At 42.3% G+C, this 24,707-nt stretch overlaps 1 protein-coding gene across 1 annotated transcript; it reads right to left on the reverse strand.

Annotated features, from left to right (window-relative positions):
* Window positions 1-15,658: 15,658 nt before the first annotated feature.
* LOC136588039 (myelomonocytic growth factor-like) lies at window positions 15,659-21,367 on the reverse strand. The gene is made up of 4 exons (XM_066586938.1): window positions 21,192-21,367; window positions 19,994-20,086; window positions 19,439-19,576; window positions 15,659-18,141 (listed from the first exon to the last, which is right to left on the reverse strand). Exons 1-4 carry the CDS (start codon window positions 21,255-21,257, stop codon window positions 17,980-17,982), a joined length of 459 nt encoding a protein of 152 aa, XP_066443035.1. The 5' UTR covers window positions 21,258-21,367; the 3' UTR covers window positions 15,659-17,979.
* Between the last annotated feature and the right edge of the window lie 3,340 nt (window positions 21,368-24,707).

Here is a 24,707-nt window from a genome sequence, read left to right on the forward strand (position 1 = left end):
TTTGTTGGAGGCTGTTTGCAAATTTTCATTTGTTTACTAGAGTTGAGCAAACATACTCTGCCGAGCTTGATGCTCGTTCAAGTATTAGTGTACTCGATGGTGCTCGTTACTCGAACGAGCATCAAGCCGTGTTCGACCCCGCCCCAGTTTTTGGCTCCTCCCCGCTGTGACGTGCCTGTTTTGGCCCCTCCCCGCCGCGACGCAGCGCGCGTCATTGGCAAATTTTTGGGCTGGCGAGAGAGAGAGAGAGAGAACGAACCTAGGAGAAAAAAAAAAGCTCGGCACCCGGCGTCCCACATACAAAAATGCTCAAGTCTCCCATTGAAGTCAATGGGGTTTGTTACTCGAGTAGAGCTCTCGAATTTTACAAAAAGCTCGACTCGAATAACGCGGACTCGAGCATTTGGGTGCTCGCTCATCTCTAGTGTTTAGTCGTTCATATTGCAGTTAGACCCTTAAAGAGCACATTAGGCGTCTGGGTGCTGAGACCCCTGCATCAAATGAACGCGGAATGAAAAGTGAACGATTACCTCTCGTCATTCAGTCGTTGCCTCGCGTTTAGACCGAAGGAATGTTGCTCGTTTGAAGGATAATTGTTTCGTCTAAATATACCTTAGATGCTTCCTCTCTTACCCCTCAGACCCCCACGATGTGATCGCGGGGTCGCGATGGGTTGCTCTGGCACCTAGAGGCTTGAATATAGCCTCCAAGTTTGACAGCTACACTGGCTGAGCCTCTTAGGCTTTCTAATGCACTTCTATACTGATGTATATTAGAGTAATAATTCTAATTGCCAATAGCCAAAAATACCCATAGGTAATATTCCCTAAAATATCATCCAAATACTTTATTATCCAAAAAAGACAGCATCGAGTGATATTTAAAATAATGCGGCGAATGGTAGCAATGAAATGTGACCAGCAGTCATCAATTAGTATCATGTGTGCAGAGGCATAACTTGAAGCTTCTGGGCCCCAATGCAAAACCTGTACCAGGGCCCCCAACTATAATGCTTTATTCATAGTACTGAGCTCCCTATATGGAGAAGAGAGGCCTTATGGGCTCCCTAAGGCTCCTGGGCCCAGCTGCAAGCGCATCCCCCTATAGTTAAGCCCCTGCATGTGTGTAATTGTGCATATACACACTAAAACGTAGACCTGGATGGCCAATTTCCAAAAGTCTATGTAGAAATGAAGTCAGCACCACCAAAAACCCTATTAAAACCTAATCAATAGCCACCCCAACATTTTTCGCCTTGCCTTGGTTGTTGTTCCCCCTGAGGACGCCGCAAGGCAAAACATATCCAGGGTCGCTATAGATTTGCCTTTGGCAATTAGAATTGTGTTTATATAACCAGGAGCATTCCTAGGGTAATTTCATAATATATTGATGTATATTAGTGTATTGGAGGAATGATAAAATATGGTGATAATCAAGTTCCCCAGTAGGACAAAAATAAAAAGATAAAAAATTATTTATAAAAACGCCAAATCGGCACCTTTCTCCCAATTACTGTGTAAAATAAAATCACATATGTGGCATTGTTGAGTTCGTAATGACCCAGAAAAAAAGTTAGTACATTATTTACACGCACAGTGCATGTCCTGATAAAAAAATATGGCGAAAATAGTTAATTTTGTCTATGTTGCCTTTAAAAAAAAAACGGAATAGTATGTGATAAAAGTTAAAATGCTCAGGTCCTCGTTATTCGAGTCGAGCTTTTCGTAAAATTCGAGAGCTCTATTCGAGTAACGAACCCCATTGACTTTAATGGGAGACTCAAGCATTTTTTTATGTGACCCGCCGGCTGCCGAGTTTTTTTTTTTTTCTCCCCCCTCCCTCCCCCCCAATTCAGCCACAAACTAGCGTTGACGTGCGCAGCGGGGAGGGGTCAAATCTGACATCAGTTTTGGGGCCAAAACTGGGGCGGGGTCGAACGTGGCGTGATGCTCGCTCGAGTAGCGAGCACCATCCAGTATGCTAATACTCGAACGCGCATCAAACTCGGCAGAGTACGTTCGCTCAACTCTAATAAAAACGTTGGATGGATCAACAAAGGTTGCTAGTAAAAAGTACAAATCATCCCGCAAAAAAAGCCCACTTTCACAGCACTGTTGACAAAAAAGAAAAATGTTTGGGCTCTTCGAATGTAGGGATTAAACAAAAGTTGCATTTTTAAAAAGTGGCAAAAAACCTATACAATTTGGTATTGACCAAATCCTACTATCCTGCAGAATTAATTTAACATATTATTTATACTGAACGGTGAACACTGTGAAATATAAGAATAAAAAACATGCCAGAATTGCAGAGCCCCTCATAAAAAGCAATCAAAATGCTATATGTGCCCAAAAAGTAGACAAATGAAGACTACAGCCCTTTTTTTCCCCAATCCCCCTAAATTTTTTTAAATAAAAGTTATACAGGACATTATATGTACCCAAAAATGATGCCAATAAAAAATAAAACTTGTTCTGCAAAAAACAAGCCCTCATATGGGTATGTCGTTGTAAAGATTATAGCTCCTGAAATGCGACAATGAAAGAAACAGAAAAATTAGTTGGTCATTAAGGCACAAACGAGCTTCATCACTAAAGACCAACGATTGGATATTCGACTTCAAGAGAGCTGACGTCACCGCTAAGGTCGTCAGCGCTCGTGCAGAGCTTTACACTAAAAGACTTCACCGCTGGATCGCGGGCTTCTTGCTCACTACTTCACCTTCAATGTCAAGAGCCGAGCGGTGAGCGTTTACACAGAACGACAAGCCTGCCATGCAGCAATGGTTTTTAGGCTGACTGAAAAGTCCGCTTAAAAACTTGTGAGCAAAAAGTTTAAACGAATTCTGAGCTATAATCGTACCTTGTAAATGGCCCATAAAAGGTTAAAAGTACCCTAATAAAGAGCTTCATTAGTTGCATCAGGTGTGCTTGAGATATACTTGGACTGGCTGGGGCTTTGTTGGATGTGACAATTTATTGCATGTTTGAAATATGTCTGAGTCAAAGAGTGGTCCAAACAGTTAAGATACCAAAAAGATAGCAAAAGCACTGAATTCTCCTAGAGATACAGTTGAAAGCATAGTTTGCAAGTTCAAAGTTAAACGTAAGTAAATTTGGCAAATAAACCTAATTTTCAATGTGGATTGAATAATTTTGATTGCAACTGTATAGTAATAATGTACTGAGCACTGCACTATGTAAACGAGGCTGAGCTGCGCTGCCTACAAGCCCTGGACAAGAAAGCAGTCGTATTTTCAAAAATTCATCTAACCCCTCAATTGTGTTTCCTGTTTTCAGTGGTGAAACGTGGTACTGCAAGTAGCAGTAATGTGTGAGTAGCCTATACAGGTCATTACGCTCGGATGATTCATGGGTATCTGATTAATTTACTCAAATTGGTTTTCATATTTTGTCTAGCATATTCATTTCAGAATAGGATCTGCAAAAGCCTTTTGACTTCATCTGAAATCTCGTTTCAGTGTAAGCCCCGGTCTATGTGTTTTTCAGATTACATTCCTGACACTTGATGAAACACTACTTCAGATATTTCACTTGTCCTGAGAAAATGTTGAACATTTTTGATGGGTTTATTAGAGGCCAGCCATCCCTCTCAACGGCGCAAGAGATGCCTTAAAACTGTGGCAAAGGTAAAATGGAGCAGTTGTCCATAATGACCACTAATATTCCAGGGCTCCACTTTTTGTTTGCACTAGTTTTGATGAAACTTCTACTTTGGGCTTTATATATAAAAGGTTTGGCAGGTAAATGAAAGGAGGAGCTGCCCATAAGGCCAAATATCTGGCACTTGAAATGGACTAGGGGGTATCAAGAAGCTAATGTAGGGGGGTGGTGACAAGTGTAATATTAGGAAACTATAAACCGGAAAGAACTATCTGAGAAAAGGGGAAGACCTTGTGTGTTATCTTGTGTCTCAGAACAAGGCCGCAGTATTGATGTACCGGACCAGAGGGTCCATATTGAACACTTCCACTCGGTGATAACAAGTGCTGGTCCCATTTACTGAAACCTCATATTACTGCAGCCTACAAACTAACAGTAACAAGTAGAGGAGATCTCAGCATGGCACAAAGTTATACCTCAGTTGAGATACTGGTTCTCATTGAAGAGACTTAGTGAGCGTATGGAGACTTATTCTCAGGCAATGCTCCATGGGAAAATTAATTTACATATAACATTATATACTACCATAAGATGTTCCATAAAACATTTTCCTACAATGCTATGAAGCTTTTTCCTTCAAGAACTGTAACTATTTTATCTTGCAGGACATCTTTCCATCAGCCCCTGGGAAAATGGCTTTCTCAGGATTATCTCAAATTCCTTTAGGGTCGATAAGTAATGGTTCCTTGCAGTCTCAAGGGACGAATACAAAACTAATGAGAGGAGCCTGAGGAAAGTTGCTTGTGTAAATTTGGGATTTCCAAAGTTCACCTAACAATAGGTCAATGGCAGGCGATACTAAACTTTCCACTCAAGTTTGGGAATTTACAAGCTTGCAAATAGACACTCCATATTTTAGCCATAGATCTATTTGTGTACTCCTATCATTTCACATAGCCAAATCGCATAGCAATAATTGGGCTGTGGGAAATGATACGAAAACACAATGATATTCTATACGAGTACATATAATCAGACTTCCACTGAAAAAGAAATGGTGTAGCCCACCTTTTATACAAAATCGTTCCTATCTTTTTCAACATCCCTAGTTCAATGTAAAAGTCCTGTGAAAATCTGAGTTTGGTTTATTACAAGAACAGCGTGGGGCTGCGTGCATCTTCCCATGTACAGAGCGCATAGCTTGCTATGAGCCCATATTGTACCTCCAATGTACACTGCTCCAAAATACACTCATTGTCAAAAAACAATTCCACCCCTAGAAGAAGTTGTCGGTTTGCTGCAAAACTCGGCATGCAGTTACATCTCAGGCAAATATATAAATAATGAGAGTTGTGATGTCATTAGATGAACGGCCTCATCACCGGAGGCCCTAAAAGTGGTTTCCCCCCGTGGCCTATAAAAGGCTCGCAGAGGCTCCTTGTGTGTAGTGGACCTCCTTTTCCACTTGTGTAGAGCTTGTTGACCACTAGACACCTCTACAACGCAATTAAACAGATTTCAACCATCACCTAGTTAACAAAGTTTGAGAGGGGCACGTCATCGGAATGGGAGAAGCCACCATATGGTGGCAGGCAGAGGGCCTTTGGGTGCATGAACACAAAGAGGGACCAACAGCAGAGTCACACGTTGGTGTCCAAATGGTTATGTCACACAGTGTTGTCAAGAGAATAAGTCAAAAACTAAACTTTTAAAGAAATGTTCCCAAGCGGCTCCATTACTTAGAGAGAAAGCAAATGCAGCTGGCATCACACCATACATGAAACATCTAATGTTCAGTATTTTTTAACACAAAGTCCCTCTGGTGGTCTATGGTCATAGAGTGGTTGTTTCTTGGCTGGACTAGGTATCCAGCAGTAGTTTATTCAACTTTCCAGGCTCCAGCAATACCTTATGTGTCCTGTTTACATCTGCCCTCTCTGTAGAACCTCCAGGTCAGACCCAGCATAAAATCCTGGCACAAATAGTGCAACATGCTGTACCATTTCATTTTTGAAAATGTCTGAGAGCTGTATGGAACCTGGACAGACCGCATAATAGTCAATCTGCATGTGTTGTATCTAAAAATAAACCAGGGGCTACTAGACGTGTGTCTAAAGCAACAATTCAGCGAACCCCTACCATGTATTGGGCTCTGAAGTAGATAGTTGGTCACTGCATTTATGCTAACATGGGTACATTGGATGAAAAAGTTTCAGTTTGCACAGCATTATTGGAATTGTTCTACTGCTGATTGGCAAAGGGTTGCCTTCTCTGATGAGTCACATTTTCTGCTTCATCGAACAGAGAGACGTTGGTATGCCTGGTGAAAAACATCAGAGAACAAACACCCTGCAGCCGTTGCTGGAAGAACACAAGCTGGTGGTGGCATCGTTATGGTCTGGGGAAGTTTTACGGGGCATTTTCAGGGCTGCTCATCCATGTGGAAGGTAATGGTGATTAATCCATCCTTGCAGATCACATAGACACATACATGCTTGTCTTCCCTGGGGCAAATGGGATTTTCCAGCAAGACAATGCCACATTTCACATGGCTAGCAATGTCCAACACTAGTTGGAAGAGCACGACCAAGACTTTCAAGTACTTCTCTGACCCCTAATTCCCCAGACTTGAACCCAATTGAGCATCTGTGGCATCACCTCGATCGTCTTGTTCGCTCTGCGGATCCTCTCCCACTCACCCTCCAGTGACTGTGGGATGTTATGCAGTCAGCATGGCTCCAGATATGAGAAAACCTACCAGCACTTTATGGAGTCCCTCCTGGCCCATCTAGCTGCTGTCCGTGCGGCACGCGGTGTTACTGTGGATATTAGCCGTTGGTCGTAATAATGTGACTCGACTCTGTAGAACAGGGAATGACCACAGCACAGGCATCAATGTTACCGATTGGACAATCATATTTTGAGTTAAAGGGTGGGAAGAAATTAAGTACATCAAAGATGATATAGTATTTTTCTCTTGGGACTAGAGACTTGCAGGCTTTCATCAGGACAATAACAACTGAGATAGACCAGGAATGTGTAGGAAAGTAGACCAAAGCTGCCAGGGCTTCACAAAAGCATCCATCTTATCATCTTTCATAGCCAAAAATTTCTCATATAACATCATTCTAGAGACCCAAGTTTTAACAGAATTGACTGATAGGTTGGCAGACAGCCACTTGGAGGCTACATGAATTTTGTCCATAGTGCAAATTTATGTAGTTGGTTATTAAACCCAGCTGGTTTATTAGCAAGGACAATATCTGAGGGGATAAGAGGGACAATCTTAATGAGAACTCTGGAAAGCAAAGTGGTAATTTGTCTCCAAGATGATCCGTGAGTCCACCACATATGCAGCATTGACCCCAGATCATTACAACATCTAAAGCAATTAGGGGAAATGTCTGGAGAGAACCTATGAATTCTCATAGGAACTATATATGTTCTTTGTAAGATTTTTATCCATGATTCAGCCTGAGTGACTTAGTGGCTACCATTGGGGATGAAACGGCAACACTTATGCCATCTGGGAAGCAAGAGAGTGTTATTTAGGTCTTACTCCCAACACTGCATATAAGGTAACGTCACATCAGCTGGAGACTGATTCATACATGAATTTAACAAGGATATCATCCCCAGTTGAAGGAGACCAAAGGCAAATTCTCTCTAAGCTAGTAGGAGCGACCGAGGATGAAAAACCCAATAAGATCTGAATAAAGCTATAGTTCTGCGATAGCTCAAACCAATGATGAGTCGGTAGGACATATTTTTCAAAAAATTGTTGGGAGATAAGTAGCTTATATAATGCCATGTAGTGATAGATTTGTTCAAAAGACAGTTTAATTGACAGATTGAGCGATCATTTTTCATAAACTACTAATGGGCACTAATGCTCATTAGTAGCTTATTAGCTTCATTTGCATGTAAATGAGGCTCCCTTCGCTGTATGCAGATAACAGCAGGTAGTCTGTTATCTGCATACAGAGCCTTTGTTCTGCAATGGGATAGCAACTGAAAACAATGTTATCAGTGCTTCCATGGAGAACTCAGCGTGCGGTCCCTGCTATCACGAACGATGGATTTCATGCTCACATGAAATCCTTCGTTTGGCAGAAAAGCAAACGATTGTAGGATTTACATGCAACGATTATCGCTCAAAATTCGTTCAAATGATGGCTTTTGAGTGATAATCGTTGTGTGTAAATGGGCTTTAACTTTTAGGCAAGGTGACAGAGTCAGGTGCTGTATGTTTTGTACTCCCTTGCTTCCTAGTTCTCGCAGTGCCAGTCAATAAAGTCTGTGTGCTGCACCCAAATACGACTCTTTTCACAGTCACTCTTAACACTCTCCCATAGACTTGCATAGGAGAGTATGCACACAAAACTCTGAAAAGAGCCAGATTTTGGTCTGGCATAAGGACTTCAGCTGCGGGGACCTGGAAGTGAGTGATTACAAAAAGTAGAGCACCCAGCTCCCTATTGTAGTGGCTCAGAGTTATCTGGGCCCCACCATAAGTATGAATGTGTTTGTCTTGTGCAATTGCATTGCCAGTGTCTTCTATGTGTATGCATTTGATGTGTATTGCACTTTTGCAGCACTGAATGAGTTAATGTCTGGGTTTTGTCTGAAAAATGTATGTTGTTGTGTGTCATGTGATTATGTTATATATATGTTTTTGCAAGGTGGATGAAAATGAGTTGTTTTTTTAGCAAAAGATAGAGAAGGAGAGGTAGTTAGTTGGAGTAGTCTGGCAAGAAGTTGAACCTGTCTTGTTGTGAAGAGAACTTTCATTGAGTGGGAGAAAGTGTCCCTCTTCTTACGAGGATCCCCCAAGATAGAAGAGGCTGAGCGATGGCCTAATGGCTGACCTGAGACCAATTCACCCAGGCTTCTCGGTGCTAAAATGGAGAACTGAGAGAGTGAGAGGAACCACCAGGCAGCGCTGAGTGTGACTTCTAAACGTGAGTGTATACCAGTAAAGAGCTGGAGAGAGAGTAAAGAGAGTTGCTGGGAGCAGAACCCCACAGATAACTGGGACTGTGGATTCGTCTGCCATCCTGTGAATCCTCCCTGTCACACCACTATTTTGTCTCCACCGATGTAAAGTTTGTAGACTGTTACCCATTTATTTAAGTAAACCAGCTCTATTGACCGTTCCCGGTTTTGCTCAGAAAGTTATCCCTGAGTGTGGACTCATTTATTGCATCTTCTGGATTCACCGCAGAGGACAGAATTGTGGCGTCACAAGTGACAAAGGACTCTAAGGTAAACTGCCGATTTAGCTATCTCCTTAGCTGTGGGCCAGCTCCTCAGACGCTGCACTATCACCTTGTCTAACGGCACCATAAGTTATGGTGCTTTAGACAGGTGACAAGTTCCCTTTAATATTGGGTCTTCCCTTTCCCCAAATGAAGCAGAAGATGGCCTGTTGCATATCCTTTATATCGATAGGGAGAAATGTTAATGGGGAGACATCGAAATACATAAAGAATGCAAGGTAGAATTGTCATCTTCATGGAGTTTATGCGTTCCGCCCAAGATAAAATAGGTTGCTCCCAACCAATTCAGACTAAGGTCTCATGCACAGGTAGGTCCGAATTCTGGTTGCAGAATCCTGCATGGAATCCGGCCCTAAATGCAGCGGGTGACCCTGCGTACCTGTCGTCTTCTTTGCCGGTGTTCGTGTGCTCCTTCCGGCTTCTCTGTACTTTGGATGGTCCACACGGCTCACCATCGGACATGCGGAGTACAGATTTCTTTTTTTAAACTCCTGCTTTTCCCGTGAAATCTGTGTCCTGTCTGCAATGTCGGGCCGCTCATGCCAAGGGTCAAACTGCTTCCATTGACTTCATTGGAAGCCATCCATGCGGGAACAGGGAGCATACTGCGATTTTTCATCTGCGAGCGGAAAACGGAATTGGTTTCCACTCGTGTGCGCGAAAAATAATTTTTCTATAGCATGCTTTGGAGGGTTACTGCTGCAGAACCTATATGTGGACGCCAGCCCTAGATTCCATAGTAAAAGTCCGCCTGTGTGCATGAGGCCTTAAGTGAGCTAAATTTGATTGGTTATTTTAAGGGGGAAGCATCATAGTGTGCGGAGGCGGCTCTAAAGGGGCATCACAAGGAGCTATTTTTCTGCAAGGGGGAACTAAAAATATTTTTTTCTGTGTGAGAGGTATCACTGCAATGAAGGGGAACTAAAGGGGTATTACTAGTGGCCCTTTCCTATTGGGGGCACTAAAGGAGGAATTTTGTTATTAGATCATAAAAAATGAACTATTTAACAAAAAATAATGCACTAAGAAAGAGTTGTTGGAATTGAATGACATTTTCTGTGTGCGAATGTAATGATGATCTATGTAAGTCATTACAATATTAGAGAGAGAATATGTTTATTGGGCAAAACTGTACAATTCAGAGGAGGCTCTAGTACCCTGTTGGCCCATCTCTAGCCTGGATACATGATGAGATACGGTCAGGCATGGAAGCTCTAGTACTCTGTTGGGCCGCCTCTAGCTTAGATACAAGATGTGATACGGATGGGCATGAAGGCTCTAGTACATTGTTGAGCCAGCTCTACCCAGGATACATGGTGAAATACGGGTGAACATGGAAGCTTTAGTACTCTGTTGTGCCACCTCTAGCCTGAATACGTGATGAGATACTGTCGGGCATGGAGGCGTACAGCCTCCGTATGTTATCCCGCTGCACATTTGCCCACAGATATTGCAACTGAACCTTTAGATCCTGCACCCTTGTAGGCTGGCATCCCAGTGGTTCACATAAATGGTCAATTGGCAATAAAACTGGTGAACAGCAGTCAAGGAAATGTGACAATGTTGGGGAGACTTTCCTGTGACCCCCTTGTGTGTGCGGCTGACTAGTATCCTGCTGGAAAATGCCTCCTTGAAGCCGCCCTGAGAGGAACACATGTGGCTGCAGGATGCCCTGAACATATTGCTGAGCTGTCATTGTCCCTCGTACCACTACTAGGGGTGACCGACTGTCATATGTGATGGCCAACAGACCATCACACCAGCAGTGGTGGCAGTGTGCCGCTACACAGTAAAGGCAGGATTTAGGCACTCACCCCGAGGTCTCCAGACACGAACACGGCCGTCGTCAGTGCCCAAACTAAACCTGGATTCAGCACTGAAGGTGATACAGTTCCACTCCGTAGCAGTCCAGGACTGCAAACGAAGACGACAGTGTTGGGATGTTAATGGCACGACAGGTAATGGGCGCCATGACACCATATTTCCTTCTGCTAAGCGCCTGGAAATGGTCCAGGCAGAGACAGGGTTCTGTAATGAAGTTGCCACCGGTGTCTGGATGGCGGATCTGCTTTCTAACTGAGTGCGTTATTCTTTTTTTTGTTAATGAATGTATCCAGTGATGTTACATGAGCAAAAAGTTCACTATCCTCCACTGACTACAATATGTGCAATTCACATTGTTATAGAGGAGTCAGTGCTATAAAATAAGTATAAAAGAACATTCATATAAAACATGATGCCATATTAAGGAAACTCTTGAGATACAATTGTCTTGTTTGTTCTTTAATGATGAAAATTCCCAACAGGGGAACCACATGAGTGTAATAGAACAGAGGAAAATTATATGGCACAACAATACAAGGATCAGGGAAAACACACGGTGCAACAATCAAAGCAGGAACTCGGTGATCGCCCCGATACAGCATCAGAGGCTGCCGGTCCACCCAGAGGGCCAACCTTTTAAGAAACCAGTCGGAACGTTTGTGAGCCATATATGCTGATTTATACATCGATATTACATGATCATATTATATTATACTCCTACGCCATTGTGTCTTCCAATAATGACGATACAAATGTATGTATGTTATTAAATTGCTATTGAAGTCACAGTTCTAGACAAACACAATCAGATTCACATTTCATTAGCAATTAGAGATGAGCGAGTATACTCGGTAAGGCACATTACTCGAGCGAGTAGTGCCTTAGCCAAGTATCTCCCCGCTCGTCTCTAAAGATTCGGGGGCCGGCGCGGGTGACAGGTGAGTTGCGGCGAGGAGCGGGGGGGGGGGGAGAGGGAGAGAGAGAGCTCCCCTCCGTTCCTCCCTGCTCTCCCCGCCCCCCACCAGCCCTCGAATCTTTAGAGACGAGCGGGGAGATACTCGGATAAGGCACTACTCGCTCCAGTAATGTGCCTTACTGAGTATACTCGCTCGTCTCTATTAGCAATCAATGCAGAAATCCAGGAAATTATGAAGGGTCATTTACTTTACTATATGCCATTCAGTTCTTAAATCTGTAGACTTGTAGCTGCAATAAACACGTTTATTGCTTTTCTTAGTTTCCTGCACTTGTAACCACTAACAATACCGAAGTTGTAGCAATAATTATTCCTTTGTTTGAGAAGTGCTGCGAAATCAGGAAGTTTACATAGTGAGTTATATGTTTTCCCGGACCAAACAATCGAAAGAAAAAAGGATTTAAAGTACTTCGGCCGCTTCCCGACCACATCACATAAAAATAGGCCATGCCTATCAAGAGCTCATTCACACAGGTGTATGCAGATTTCGATCTGTGAATATGCAGCGTATTCACGGACTGCAATACTGTGTATTACGTGCGCATGTGAGCACATAATCAGTGGCAGATTGACATAAAAAACACAAAAAAGCTAATAATTATTTCCATATTTTATAAACATCTGAAAAACGTTTAAATAAAAACCGAATGTTTAAAAAAAAACAAAAAACACACAAGCAGGACTTATTGATCATATGCACACATACACGGTGAACACGCATGGATTATACATATTTGAGGATTTCCGTTGACTTCAATGGGTTATTTATACGGACCCAAATAGGACATGTTTTTTTCACGCAACAAAAAAATCATGTGAAAAACATACACATATAAATAAACCGTATTTTAGACCCACATCTGGTTTTGGCTGACAAAATACTGGCGTGTGAAGGAGCCCTGAAAATCGCAAGTTGGCAAGCGCGAGATCGAGCCGAGTTTTTCGGTGCAACATCACTCTTGCCTGTATGAATGTAGCCTGAGGGCTATTTACACGAGCGATATCGGCCGGCGCTTTCACAACCAACAGATATACGCTTCTATCTAAGCAGTACCCCCCCTTCCCTCCCACTCACCGGCTCTCTGCCTCTCTCCTCCACTCCAGTGTTTGCAATGGGAGTGGGCGGGGCGGGGCTAAGCTCCGCCCCCATCCCACCCACTCCTATTGCTAACCACTCAGAGGGGAGGACAGAGGCAAAGAGCCACTGAGGGGCAGGGAAGGGGAGAAATGCTCAGATGGAAGTGTATATCGGCCGGCCGTGAAAACACCGGCCAATATACGCTCATGTAAATAAGTCCTAACACACATACAACGAATACACACATATTACAGTGTGCAAATACACTTGTGTGAATCAGCCCTAAGTTCTGTCTGTGCTCAATAGACAACATTAAAAATCACTTTACAGTGCAATATGTAATACGAGCGATCAAGTGATTGCAAGTTCAAGTCCCCATTGGGAACTAAAAAAAAGTTTAAAAAAGTTAAATAAAGTTTTTTTAAAAAGTAAAAAAAAAATATATTGCAAGTTCAAAAAACCCTCTTATCACATTATTTTTCCCATAAAGAATCTAAACAATGATAATTGAAAACCCCACCACATATTTAGCATCGCTGTGCTCGGAAAAGTCTGAACTATGAAAATATCACACTAATTATCCTGCACAGTGAACGCCAAAAAAAGCTACAGAATACCAGAATTGCAGATTGTTATGGTACACCATCACCCACAAAATGTAACAAAAAGTGAACAAAAAGATGTATGTATCCCAAAATGGTACTAATAAAAAATACAACACACCCCACAAAAAACAAGTTCTCACACAGTCCAATCTACAAAGAAATAGAAAAGCTATGGTTCTCAGAATATGGTGACGACTGACAGCAATACATTTTTTGTTAAGTACATAGAGATGAGTGAACGTGCTCGTGTAGAGCAATTACTTGAACGAGTATCGCTTTTTTCGAGTAACTGCCTACTTGGGCGAAAAGATTCGGGGGGCGCCGGGTAGTTGCTGGGGGGGGGGGGGGGGGAGAGAGAGAAAAGGCCCCCCCCCCCTCCGCTACCACCCGCTTCACCCCCGCCCCCGAATCTTTTCGCCTGAGTAGGCAGTTACTCAAAAAAAGTGATACTCGTTCAAGTAATTGCTCTAATCGAGCACATCGCTCATCTCTGGTAGTAAACCATAAAAAACTATATGCATTGGGCATCACCATAATTGTATTGACCCACAGAAAAAAAGTTTTATTTTTACTACATCATCATCATGAATACCAACCCCCTTCCCCGCGCCCCCAAAAATATCCAGGACAATTCTATTTTTCTTCCATTTTATCACACTTAAACCCTTTTAAAAGGTTTTTCAGTACATCATACTAGTTTATAAATATCAGTTCATCATATAGATTAGGGGCAGGCGGCTCATATGTGCTCACCATGTGGCCCCTAGTTCCCCTTTACCATCTTTGTACAGTACACAGCTCTGTGTGTGTATACACATTATGGCAGTGTGTGTTCCCACTCATCTGTATCTGCACCCCGTAGGCTATAGTGGATATACTGCTTCTCCACTATAAATGGGAGTCATTAAACATTGAATTAAATTTGTGGACCCTTAGGCCAGATTCACGCGATCGAATACATATTTACATGCGCTTTTGCGCTACGTGTTTGCGACTTATGCATTGCATATTTGCATGCACACCTGCATTTCTTTACTGTACTTTTTGTGTAAGAAAACACACACTGATGCTCTGAGCCATTGAAATGGCCAATTAGTTTAATGAGCTCAAAAACGCGCTCTTTCTCTGAGCAAAAGCGCAGAAAAATAAAGCATGCAGAAGATTTTTTGGTGTAACCAAAAATCACACACAAAATACACGCATGTAACATAAAACCATGAATATCAATGCTTTCCATTCTCTGCATTTTGCGCGCGTAAATTTTTTGGGGGCAAATGTTCGTGCAAATACTTCCATGTGAATTCGGCCTAAGAGTCAAGGGAGGCATCTGAGACTTCCAGAACATGCATAGTAACATAGTGTGTGAGATTGGAAAAAAGACCTACATTCAACCAGTTCAGCCTATTACCCCCCACTGTTGATCCAGAGGAAGGCACAAAAAAACCCTCAATAAGATGGAAGCTAAATTTTCTTCCTTTTAGAAGGGAAAAATTATTTCCCAACTCTAATCTGGCAATCAGAATAATCCCTGGATCACCGACCCTTCTGAACCAATCAATGGCCAGAATACGTAATAATGTAACACTCAAGAGAAGCGTCCAGGCCCCTCTTGTACTCTTTTATTAAGTTTGCCATCACCACATCCTCACAGAGAGTTCAATAGTCTCACTGCTCTTACAGTAAAGAATCCCCTTATATGTCGGTCCAGAAACATGCTTTCCTCTAGAAGTAGAGGACGCCCCCCCCCCCCCCCTCCTGTTACAGTCACAGTCCTGGGTGTGAAAAGATGATGGGAGAGATCTCTGTATTGTCCCCTGATATATGTATACAGAGTTATTAGGTCGCCCCTCAGGCATTTTTTTTTCTAAACTAAATAATCCCAATTTTGATAACCTCCCTGGGTATTGTAGGCCACCCATTCCGTTTATTACCGTACTTTAGTAGCCCGCCTTTGTCCTCGCTCAAGCTCTGATATGTCCTTCTTCCACAGTATTCCATGTGTGGTCTGACCAGTGATATAATGTGGTAGGTTTACTGAAATAGATTCTACTCATATATGACATGGCCTAGTCAAGCAATACTCAACAATATTTTTTGATGATAAAGACCATATAACATAATATCAAAAAGAATTTATTACATAAAATGAATACAACTGCAACAATAAATATTATTTTTGAACCATTATTACTTTTCTTTGTCCCCATTGGGGTTTACAATGTAATTTGTCATTATGGCTATTTTCAGTGTAAGACAACCAATCAAAAGCAATATTTAAATATACTATAAATAATAAATAATACAGAAAGAACATGTAATAAATAACTACTATAAATATGAAAATATTAAAAAACATATTAAATATAGGAGGACTTTAGTCCCACTTTTTAAATAGGCTAATGTGAATAAAAAACTAACAAGGAATGTAACAAGAGGATATTTTTTGTGAACGATCAAATTCCTCTTTGTACAGGAATTGAAGAACATTGCTTGCTTGAGAATATTGAAAAGATTGTGAATTGTGTTCCTACGAACTAGAAGATGACAATGGACACATAGAGGTTCAACTTGGTCAGCATCTTGGAAATAAGACCTAGAATAACGGCTTCCTGACTTTCAGAGGTTGTATTTAGGTTTCCTCTAATGAAGACACTACTTGAGATTGTAGACACAGTCTTTGGTTTACAGGTACATGATTACAGCAGTACTTGTGCAAGTAAATGGGTGGTCTAGTTATAAACTACTAGTATCAATACTAAATCGATGAGGGTCCATTGTCAAGGACCCCAGCAATCAGCGGTTCATGGGGATTGTGGATAGTGTGCTCATGCACTGTGCTTTTTTCTGAAGGAAGCATACAGCTCCATTTCAACTGCAGTGGCTAGGCTTGGTATTACAGGCCAAGTGCTTATTGAAGTGAACGGGAACCTAACCTGTAATACCAAGTCCGGCCACTGCAGTGAGAACGGAGCTGTCCGCTTTCTGCAAAAATCAGCTCAGTGCATGAGAACACTGGACCCATAAACAGCTGATCGGTGGAGGTCCCATGCAACAGGTGCCAGCCTATCTATGGTTGATGACTTCTCCTGAGTATAGGCCAGCAGTAGCTTACAACTGGACAACCCATTTAAGATGAAATCATGGTGGAAATTTATCAAGATTGGCATTTCATATGCCAGTCTTAATTTGAAGTGTGTTAGCACAGTGTGGCCATTTCACACATCTAGTGCATCTTTGATTCTGATCTCTATTTTACCCCCTACATCCAATCTCTGGCCCGAACATGTCAGCTGCACCTCAAGAACATCGCAAGAATCCGCTCTTTTCTCACTGTAGACACGTTAAAAATGCTTACTGTTGCCCTCATGCACTCCCGGCTCGATTATTGCAACTCGTTGCTGATCGGCCTCCCCTGCACCAGACTCTACCCTCTCCAATCCATCCTGAATACGGCAGCCAGGCTCATCTTCCTGTCCAGCCGCTACTTGGACGCCTCTGCCCTGTGCCAGTCACTGCACTGGCTGCCCGTTAAATACAGAATTCAATTTAAACTCGCTACCTTCATCCACAAAGCCCTCCACAGCGCAGAGCCCCCCTATATCGCCTCCCTCATCTCAATCCATCAACCAGCCCGGGCTCTCCGCTCTGCTAATGAAACCAGACTGAGCGCCCCTTTAATTCGAACTTCTCATTCCTGCCTCCAAGACTTCTCCAGAGCAGCACCTGTCCTCTGGAACGCACTACCAAAGGATACCCGGGCAATCCAGGACTCGCAGAACTTCAGGCGTGCTCTAAAAACGCACCTCTTCAGGGAGGCATACCATATCTCCTAAACCAAACCCCTTTGTACTCCGCCTGATAACATGCTCCCTGACCTACTGACTGCAATCCCTGCTAGCCACCATAAACCGCTCCTGCAGTCATACTGTTTCTGCCGTCACACGGCTAAATGTCTGACCATTGTCTGTGTATAGCATCCCTTACTCTCCACCTCGCCATACTGTGCACATCTCCAGCCCCTTTACCTTCTGTATCACCCTATTGTCTGTAGTATGTAAGCTCGTTGGAGCAGGACCCTCACCCCTATTGTTTCCATCACCTGATTACTATGTAACCGTGGTTCTGTAATGTTTGTACTTTTGCCTTTCTGTATCCCCCCTATCTATGTAAGCGCTGCGGAATATGTTGGCGCTATACAAATAAAGTTTATTATTATTATCTTTGCTGGCCATGCCAATACTGTGAGCTGGCATAGATTGGAGCTATAATTTACACCCATTTCTGGCACAAGCTATAATACATCTGCTGGCCCACTGAAGAGTCCATTCTCTTATACTAATGCACAACCATGCATTAGATGTAAGGATAATGAGTAGTCTCTGGAAGCAAAAGAGGCAGACAAAGGCCCAAATTGCAAAGAATGTCCATCATCGGTAACCAGGACAAGAGTCCAACTCACACAGGAAAAGTTGTATCCGAAAAAGTGAAATATCCACTACTTGTTTCTTCTATTGCACACGTTGCAACTACAGGTTTCGGTTTGGGTTTACAGGAGGATGTTTAAATATTAAACAGAAGATCCCCTTCAACCACTTCACATTACCGACTGTGCAGCAAGTCCTTCCTGGAAGGCAGTTAAGGATTTGCAGAGGTCATGGAGGATGAGAAAAATGCCGGCTTTCTCTTGAAATTCACTGATGTCACTGCGCAGTGTCTGAGGGGAGGTGGCTGGAACAGGAATGCCTTTTTCCATCATCTATGAGAAGGAATGAGAGGTGATCAGAACCAGAACTGCTTAAAGCAAATACCTACCTTACAAAAACATCTATATATTAGGGCTAAAATACCTTGCTGATGAATCCCCTATTACGGTATATCTTTATAGCAGTCAGAGTCCTGCATAGCCACAGTGTTAAATAATCAGATTCTATCACCACTAGAGGCAAGACTTTACTGCATACACTTTATACACTAAATTCAATAATAAGACTGTATGCAGAAAGCTCCCCCTAGTGGTAGCAGAACTTTCATTAGATATGCAGATTTGGAGCTTGATGTCAGAAAAACAGTTCCATAAGTAGCTGAAATTACACAGCTTCAGGGAAACGCTGAGCAACAAAGCGACTAAACTTCAATGAAAGTCTAAGGAACAGACCTAAGCTGCACATGGATCTCTATTCTACTCCAGCTCTTAAGAAGCTTTGAAGGGGTTGTCCCAAAAAACACAACTTTTACAGGATAGGAAATAAGTATTTGACTCATGGGGGTCTGATAGCTGGGACCTCCACTGATCATGACTAGGGATCTCGAAGGTCCCCACATGAATAGACTGGAGGTCGAGCATCAGCAATGCAGCTCCATTCATTTCAATGAGAGCTGTAGATAGCCAAGCACTTTTATCCCTGCAGTCCCATAGAGATGAATGGAGGAGTAGTGCGTATGCATGACCATCGCTTCCATTCATTCTGGGACACTCTCCTGATTGGTGCTCAGCTTTTTCTGCTATTCCCATAGAGATTAAAGGAGTGGTAGTGCGCATGCGTAGCCAATGCTCCCATTCATTCCGGGACACTCTCCTAATCTCCGGTAGTCCAACAGGAATTAATGGAGCAGTAGTGTGCATGCCTGGCCATTGCTGCCATTCATTCTGGGACACTTTCCTGATTGATGGGAATCTCAGCAGTTAAATCCCCATGATCAGATACTTATTCCTTATCCTATGGATAGGGAATAAGGATGTTTTATGGGACACCCCTTAAATCATCTTGCTATAGTGTAAGTTACTGAGTCCTGTAAATTAGGCAAATGCATATAAAGCAACTAGCTAATGAGATGCGCTCTTAGAACTACTTTATGAGCCAGAACTATCCAACAGAAGGGAAGAGCGGCAACAGTAGGGGCTTTTGTATATCATTGCATCTCTGGTTAACAATCAGACCACAAAATTGGAGAAGTTACAAATAAAGTGTTATTCATTGACCTAATGTGTTTCCGGATTTAAGCTTCACTCCAGATGGATAGACATATACATATAAAAAAGGTTTGCTGCCTACCGTTTCCTCGAAGTTGGAAATTAATTCTTGCAGGTCAAGCAGCAGATCCGTCAGACCAGTCGTAGTGTATTGATGTGCAGAGCTGAGGAGGGACTCTGTAGTCTTTAAGCCGTTGACCAACTGGGTGTAGCAAGCATCCTATAGACAAGAAGATCAGAAGGATGTTCATAATGTGCATTACATGCTATATGTGGATGCTATATACTTCGCACCTCATACAGTAAGAGTAGAGCTACTCGGTATTATAAAAAGTAGTTATACATAGGCAAATATCATATGGCCAATAAGACATCTATCTATCCATGGGCCAATGCTGGGACCCCGAAGATCAGCTGTAATCTATGTGGAATTTAGCAGCAAGTGCACATTTATCTCACAGCGCCACCACAGGGGAAGTTAAGCATTGCATGTGCCCATTCAAAAATGGTCAGAGAATATATATATTTGTCATGCTACAATGACAAATTCTTAATCTAAGCAATCTGCACCTCACCTATGCCTGTATTTCCATGTGCAATCATGTGGCATCAGTATACAAAAAGTTCAGAGACTCACCTGGTTGAAGCTGCCACTTTGGCACTGTTCCAGAGGCATTGGGGAGATACGAAGTATAGCTCGCATAGCACTCAGATTCTCTTCCTTTAGTTGCTGTGGAAGTTAATATTTAGCATTAGTACTGATATAATCTGAGTCATGTAGAAACCTTGTAGCTGACAAAGGAGAACTCGCAACTTGGGCACTGTGCATTGTCTTGGAGCCAAGAGGCAGGACTGAAAAGGGCATTATGGCAATTGGGTTATGAAGGACTACTAAGGAGCAAGCAGTGTTATAATGAGGGCACATGTACATGGCATGTAGATGGATCCTCTATGGGTCCGTATTATTGCAATACCTTAACGCACCATGTGATGAAGCCAACTTTTTAAGGTAAACAGCAGTACAGTATTGTACAGCAGACTATGAGAGCTCTTATAGATTCGTACTATGGTTATGTGCACAATCACTTAAAGAGTAAGTACTGTGACATTGAAGACAATGATGTATAAAGTAGAGGAGAAGCCATTGTTTTGGTAAGGACAACAGGTTATTATATACACTGATGTCTATCGGATCATTAAAGGGAACCTGTCATGTGCCGACAGCACCATACTAAGTTAGAGTTGAGAGTTCAATCCCCGTATGGTTCAGGTAGCCGACTCAGGGTCCACTCATCCAAGGTCGGTAAAATGAGCACCCAGCTTGTCAGGGGGTAATAAATAAATTATCTGAAAGCGCTGCGGAATAAGTTGGCGCTATACAAATAACAAGATTTATTATTTTTAATTATATATATATGCATTACTTTTAATGTAACCCTAACTTGATGAAGAGGCCAAAGATGCCTAAATAGCCTGGAGAGCTAACATATAGCACTTTTCTGGTTAACCAATGAAGGTATCACCTCTAGAATACACTTGTCTAAAAAAAAGACAAAAGTATTTAACATTACGTAAGACATTTCTGGCTAATGCAGTACTGCGCTATTTGTGCTCTACATCGTAACTATTAGAGACGCAACAACGAAGGGGCTGGGAAATATAGAACAGTGCGGTAGATACTGTAATGGTGAAGACACAAGGATACAGAGGACTAAAGGTATATACTGTGACAGTGACAATCTGCGGCACTATATAAGATTAGTAATTAGCAGCTACTATGGCAGTGAGGTATGTATATCTATCCAATGCCGACTAGAACATTGATCGCAGCTCACCATTGCATCTTTAATGTCCCCTGCTTGCATCTTGATTTTTGCGAGGAGTTCCTCATTGCTGCCCATCGGTACGGGTGCGGTCAGGGCTGTCGAGATGAGTGCGAGAGCTACAACCACCGCTGGAAGGGGACAAAACCGTGTCAGTCAGAACATAGTGACATTGCGCACTGCTAACTCTGCTGTAACAACTTGGATCTTTCCTGAGTCTCCTCCCTCGCTCTTTTCCAGTTTCTCTTTTAATTTTACCCCCGAGGACTTGATCATACCTTACATTCCTGTTGCTCAAAGCATTAACCCCTTACATCCAGATACTATACTACACTCTGTACATAAAAAACTGAATTGAAGGCAATCTCAGTTTACACAATGCAGTTCTAATGTGTTAATAAAGTGCATGTTTACTGTAAGCGGGGCATATGTAGCAGAGCTGAATATGCGAGAAATAGCAACCTAGTTTTTCCATTCGGCATCAGTTATTGTGGCATCATGATGAGTTTATCCAAATCTACTACTTAGTGCAACTTCTAAAAGTTACAATTTAACTTGGCTACACCTGTAACCATGATCAACGTAGTACAACAATGAAGCTAATACTTTACTGGAGGTTTACTCCTGCTTAGCAGTAAGTTCCCTTTACCCATGGCCCGCAACATCCTACTCCTAATCTACAATCCCGTGCCATAGAATGCCAATTAGTGCCAGTGTGCCTGCAGGGGCAACTCCCAAAAATAGTCAAAGAAATACAATACAAGATAACCCCTTACCCCCCCCCCCCCCCCCCCCCCCACATAGCCCATAAAATACCCACCTCTGATTGAAAGGAACCCTTTGAGGATAAACATGGTACAAGGATCAGGGGAAATTAGTGTTTTCTGCCTCTTTGCCTGCTAGTTAATGCTCCATTCTCACCTACCCCTGGTGCTTTTATACTTACTGTATGATGCCTTTTGCTGGAATTCCCTTATGACATAATACTCTATGTGGCTAATTGCTAGTAAAAACGTACTTCGCACCGATAATAAAGTACGTAGTTCTGCCACCTAGAGGCCATCTAGTAATATAGTAGCATAGTATCTTACTTGGTTTCTCTTAGGCCTTAGTCAGACGGGCGTTTTTTTGCGCGATTTGCGCATGCGCATGCGATTCGCGCATATATAGAACCAATGGTTCGCTATGGTATCGGTCACATGTCCGCTTTTTATGCGGATATGCGATAAATTATAGGGCACGACGATTCACAGATCGCGCCTATCTGCGTCCGGCGTTTTTTGTGCGCACCAAAATCATTTACTGCAGCTAGCTGCGTTTTTTTCGCCAGCCAGTCGAAGTTTCATGCGCATTTTGATGTGCACCGCGATTTTTCTCCGGTCAGACGGGCATTTTGCTGCGACGATTAACGCGACTAGGTGCAGATTTTTCGCCCCCGGTCACGCGATTTGCGCATGCGCATCCGACATGCGATGCGCAAATCGCGCGAAAAAACGCCCGTCTGACTAAGGCCTTACTGAGAACAATCACACTAGGCTGTAAAAAGACATAGGTCCATCTAGTTCAGACTATTACCCCCCAATGTTGACGCAGAGGAAAGCAAGAAACCCCAATGTAGTAGAAGACAATTTTACTAATTTAAGGAAAAGAAATTTCTTTCAGATTCCAATCTGGCAATCGGAATACTCCCTGAATTACAAACCCTTCTGAAGTAATCAGTGACTACCCTGTTTCCCTGAAAATAAGACATACCCTGAAAATAAGACATAGCATAATTTTCCAGGATTTTTGCGGATGCAAAATGATTTTTAAGGATTTTTGAGGATACTTGAAATATAAGCCCTACTCCAAAATTAAGTGCTGCATACAGTTAATTAAAAAAAGTCAATGTAAATAGTGTCCAGGCAGCTGTATATGTAAAAAAGTTAAATCTTTTTGAGCAAAAATTAATATAAGACACTGTCTTATTTTGGGGGAAACACGGTATAACATGTAATATTATATAGTGCAAGAAAGACATCCATGCTTCTCTTAAACTCTTTTATCGAGTTCGCCATCACCATGTTTCCATAGTCTCACTGCTCTTACAGTAAAGAACCCCCCTCTGTGTCGGTGTAGAAACCTTCTTTCCTCTAGACATAGAAGACTCCCCCTTGTTACAGTCACAGTCCTGGGTATAAATAGAGATCTCTGTATTATCCCCTGATATATTTTTACATATATTTATATCACTCTGAAAATAAAAATATATCCGTCAAATCTAAATTTGTACAACAGTCTTTTTTCACAGGTCTATCCAACAAACTCACTCACATCATTGGCCGTGACAAAACTTAGACTCCCCAAGGACAACTGATCAACACAGAAACGGATCTCCTGCTAAGAGGTTATTTTCTGGAGGAAAAAAATATCACCAATTAGTATAAGAAATGAGCACATCAAACCCCCTTCCCCCGGCCCTCCATATGTTATCTCACCTATATTTGGAATCAGGCATTTCAGGATTTCGTTCATTTTAAAAAAATAATTAAAAAAATGTTAATCTGAAATTCTGATGACTCAGCAAAAAAAAAACTTTTTTGAAATTTCAATTTGGAAATGAATCCCTACAAGATATATTTGGTCCACAAGCAAATTTGTGACTTGACTATTACGCTAGGTTCACAGCGGATTTTGATGTGGATCCGCATCAAAATCTGCACCAAAAACTGTTATGTAACACATAGATAGTGGGGTGCATTTCAACTCCTCACTTAAAAAGCTGAAATACGCACAAAAAATCAGCACTGTAAATTAAAAGGGGGTGGTCCGATTAATTCAGTTTTAATCTAAGGCTACATTCACATCTGCATCAAGAATTTTGTTTTCTGAACTGAACAGATACCATTGACTATAATGGGCATTTAATCAGATGAAAAAGTCCTTCATGCAGGACTTCAAGTAGTAAAGCAGCTCATCTCTCCGTACCGAGTCCAGCGCCAGAGCATCGGATCTCCGCTCTAGTATATTATTTACAGACTGCTGCCCGCCAATGACAGAGCTCTACACTCTATCAGTGAGTTGCACACGGAAATATGCAACACCCACTCCGCAAAGCCGCACCACAAAAATGCGTGCAAATACACTTCCACTCGTGTGAAATCCGGCCTTTTGCTGTTCTTTGTAGGGTGGAAATAACATTAACTTTGCCCTACAGGTCCTTAGATGTATGTCAATAACACATCTATAGGTTTTTGTAATATACTGCTGCTTTTAATCTTTCTGTGAAACAAAATGTCCTGAGGCCTTATTGTTTGCAGGTTATATTCTTCAATGATACCATGTAGGGATATATACAGCAGAGTAGATATGAGCAGCACTCCGGGGGTTTAAATCAAAATTGTATCTTTATTGTGCCCACAACAACGTTTCAACCCTCCATCCGAGGGTCTTTGTCTGCTGTCTAAACTTCAGTCCAGGATCCAGGACCTCTGATGAGCGTGCACCGTTTGGTGAGGATCGTCTTCCCTGCACATTTAAGGTGAAGTG

Source organism: Eleutherodactylus coqui, chromosome 13 (assembly GCF_035609145.1).
Source record: "Eleutherodactylus coqui strain aEleCoq1 chromosome 13, aEleCoq1.hap1, whole genome shotgun sequence".
Classification (NCBI taxonomy): Eukaryota; Metazoa; Chordata; class Amphibia; order Anura; family Eleutherodactylidae; genus Eleutherodactylus; species Eleutherodactylus coqui.

Excerpts from the sequence above, each read along its gene's own strand:
- LOC136588039 (XM_066586938.1), bottom strand. The coding sequence starts at position 21,257 with ATGGGCAGCAATGAGGAACTCCTCGCAAAAATCAAGATGCAAGCAGGG. Across the intron at positions 19,577-19,993 it reads AAAGTGGCAGCTTCAACCAG|GATGCTTGCTACACCCAGTT; the intron begins GTGAGTCTCTGA and ends TCTTGTCTATAG. Across the intron at positions 18,142-19,438 it reads TTTCCAACTTCGAGGAAACG|ATGATGGAAAAAGGCATTCC; the intron begins GTAGGCAGCAAA and ends TCCTTCTCATAG.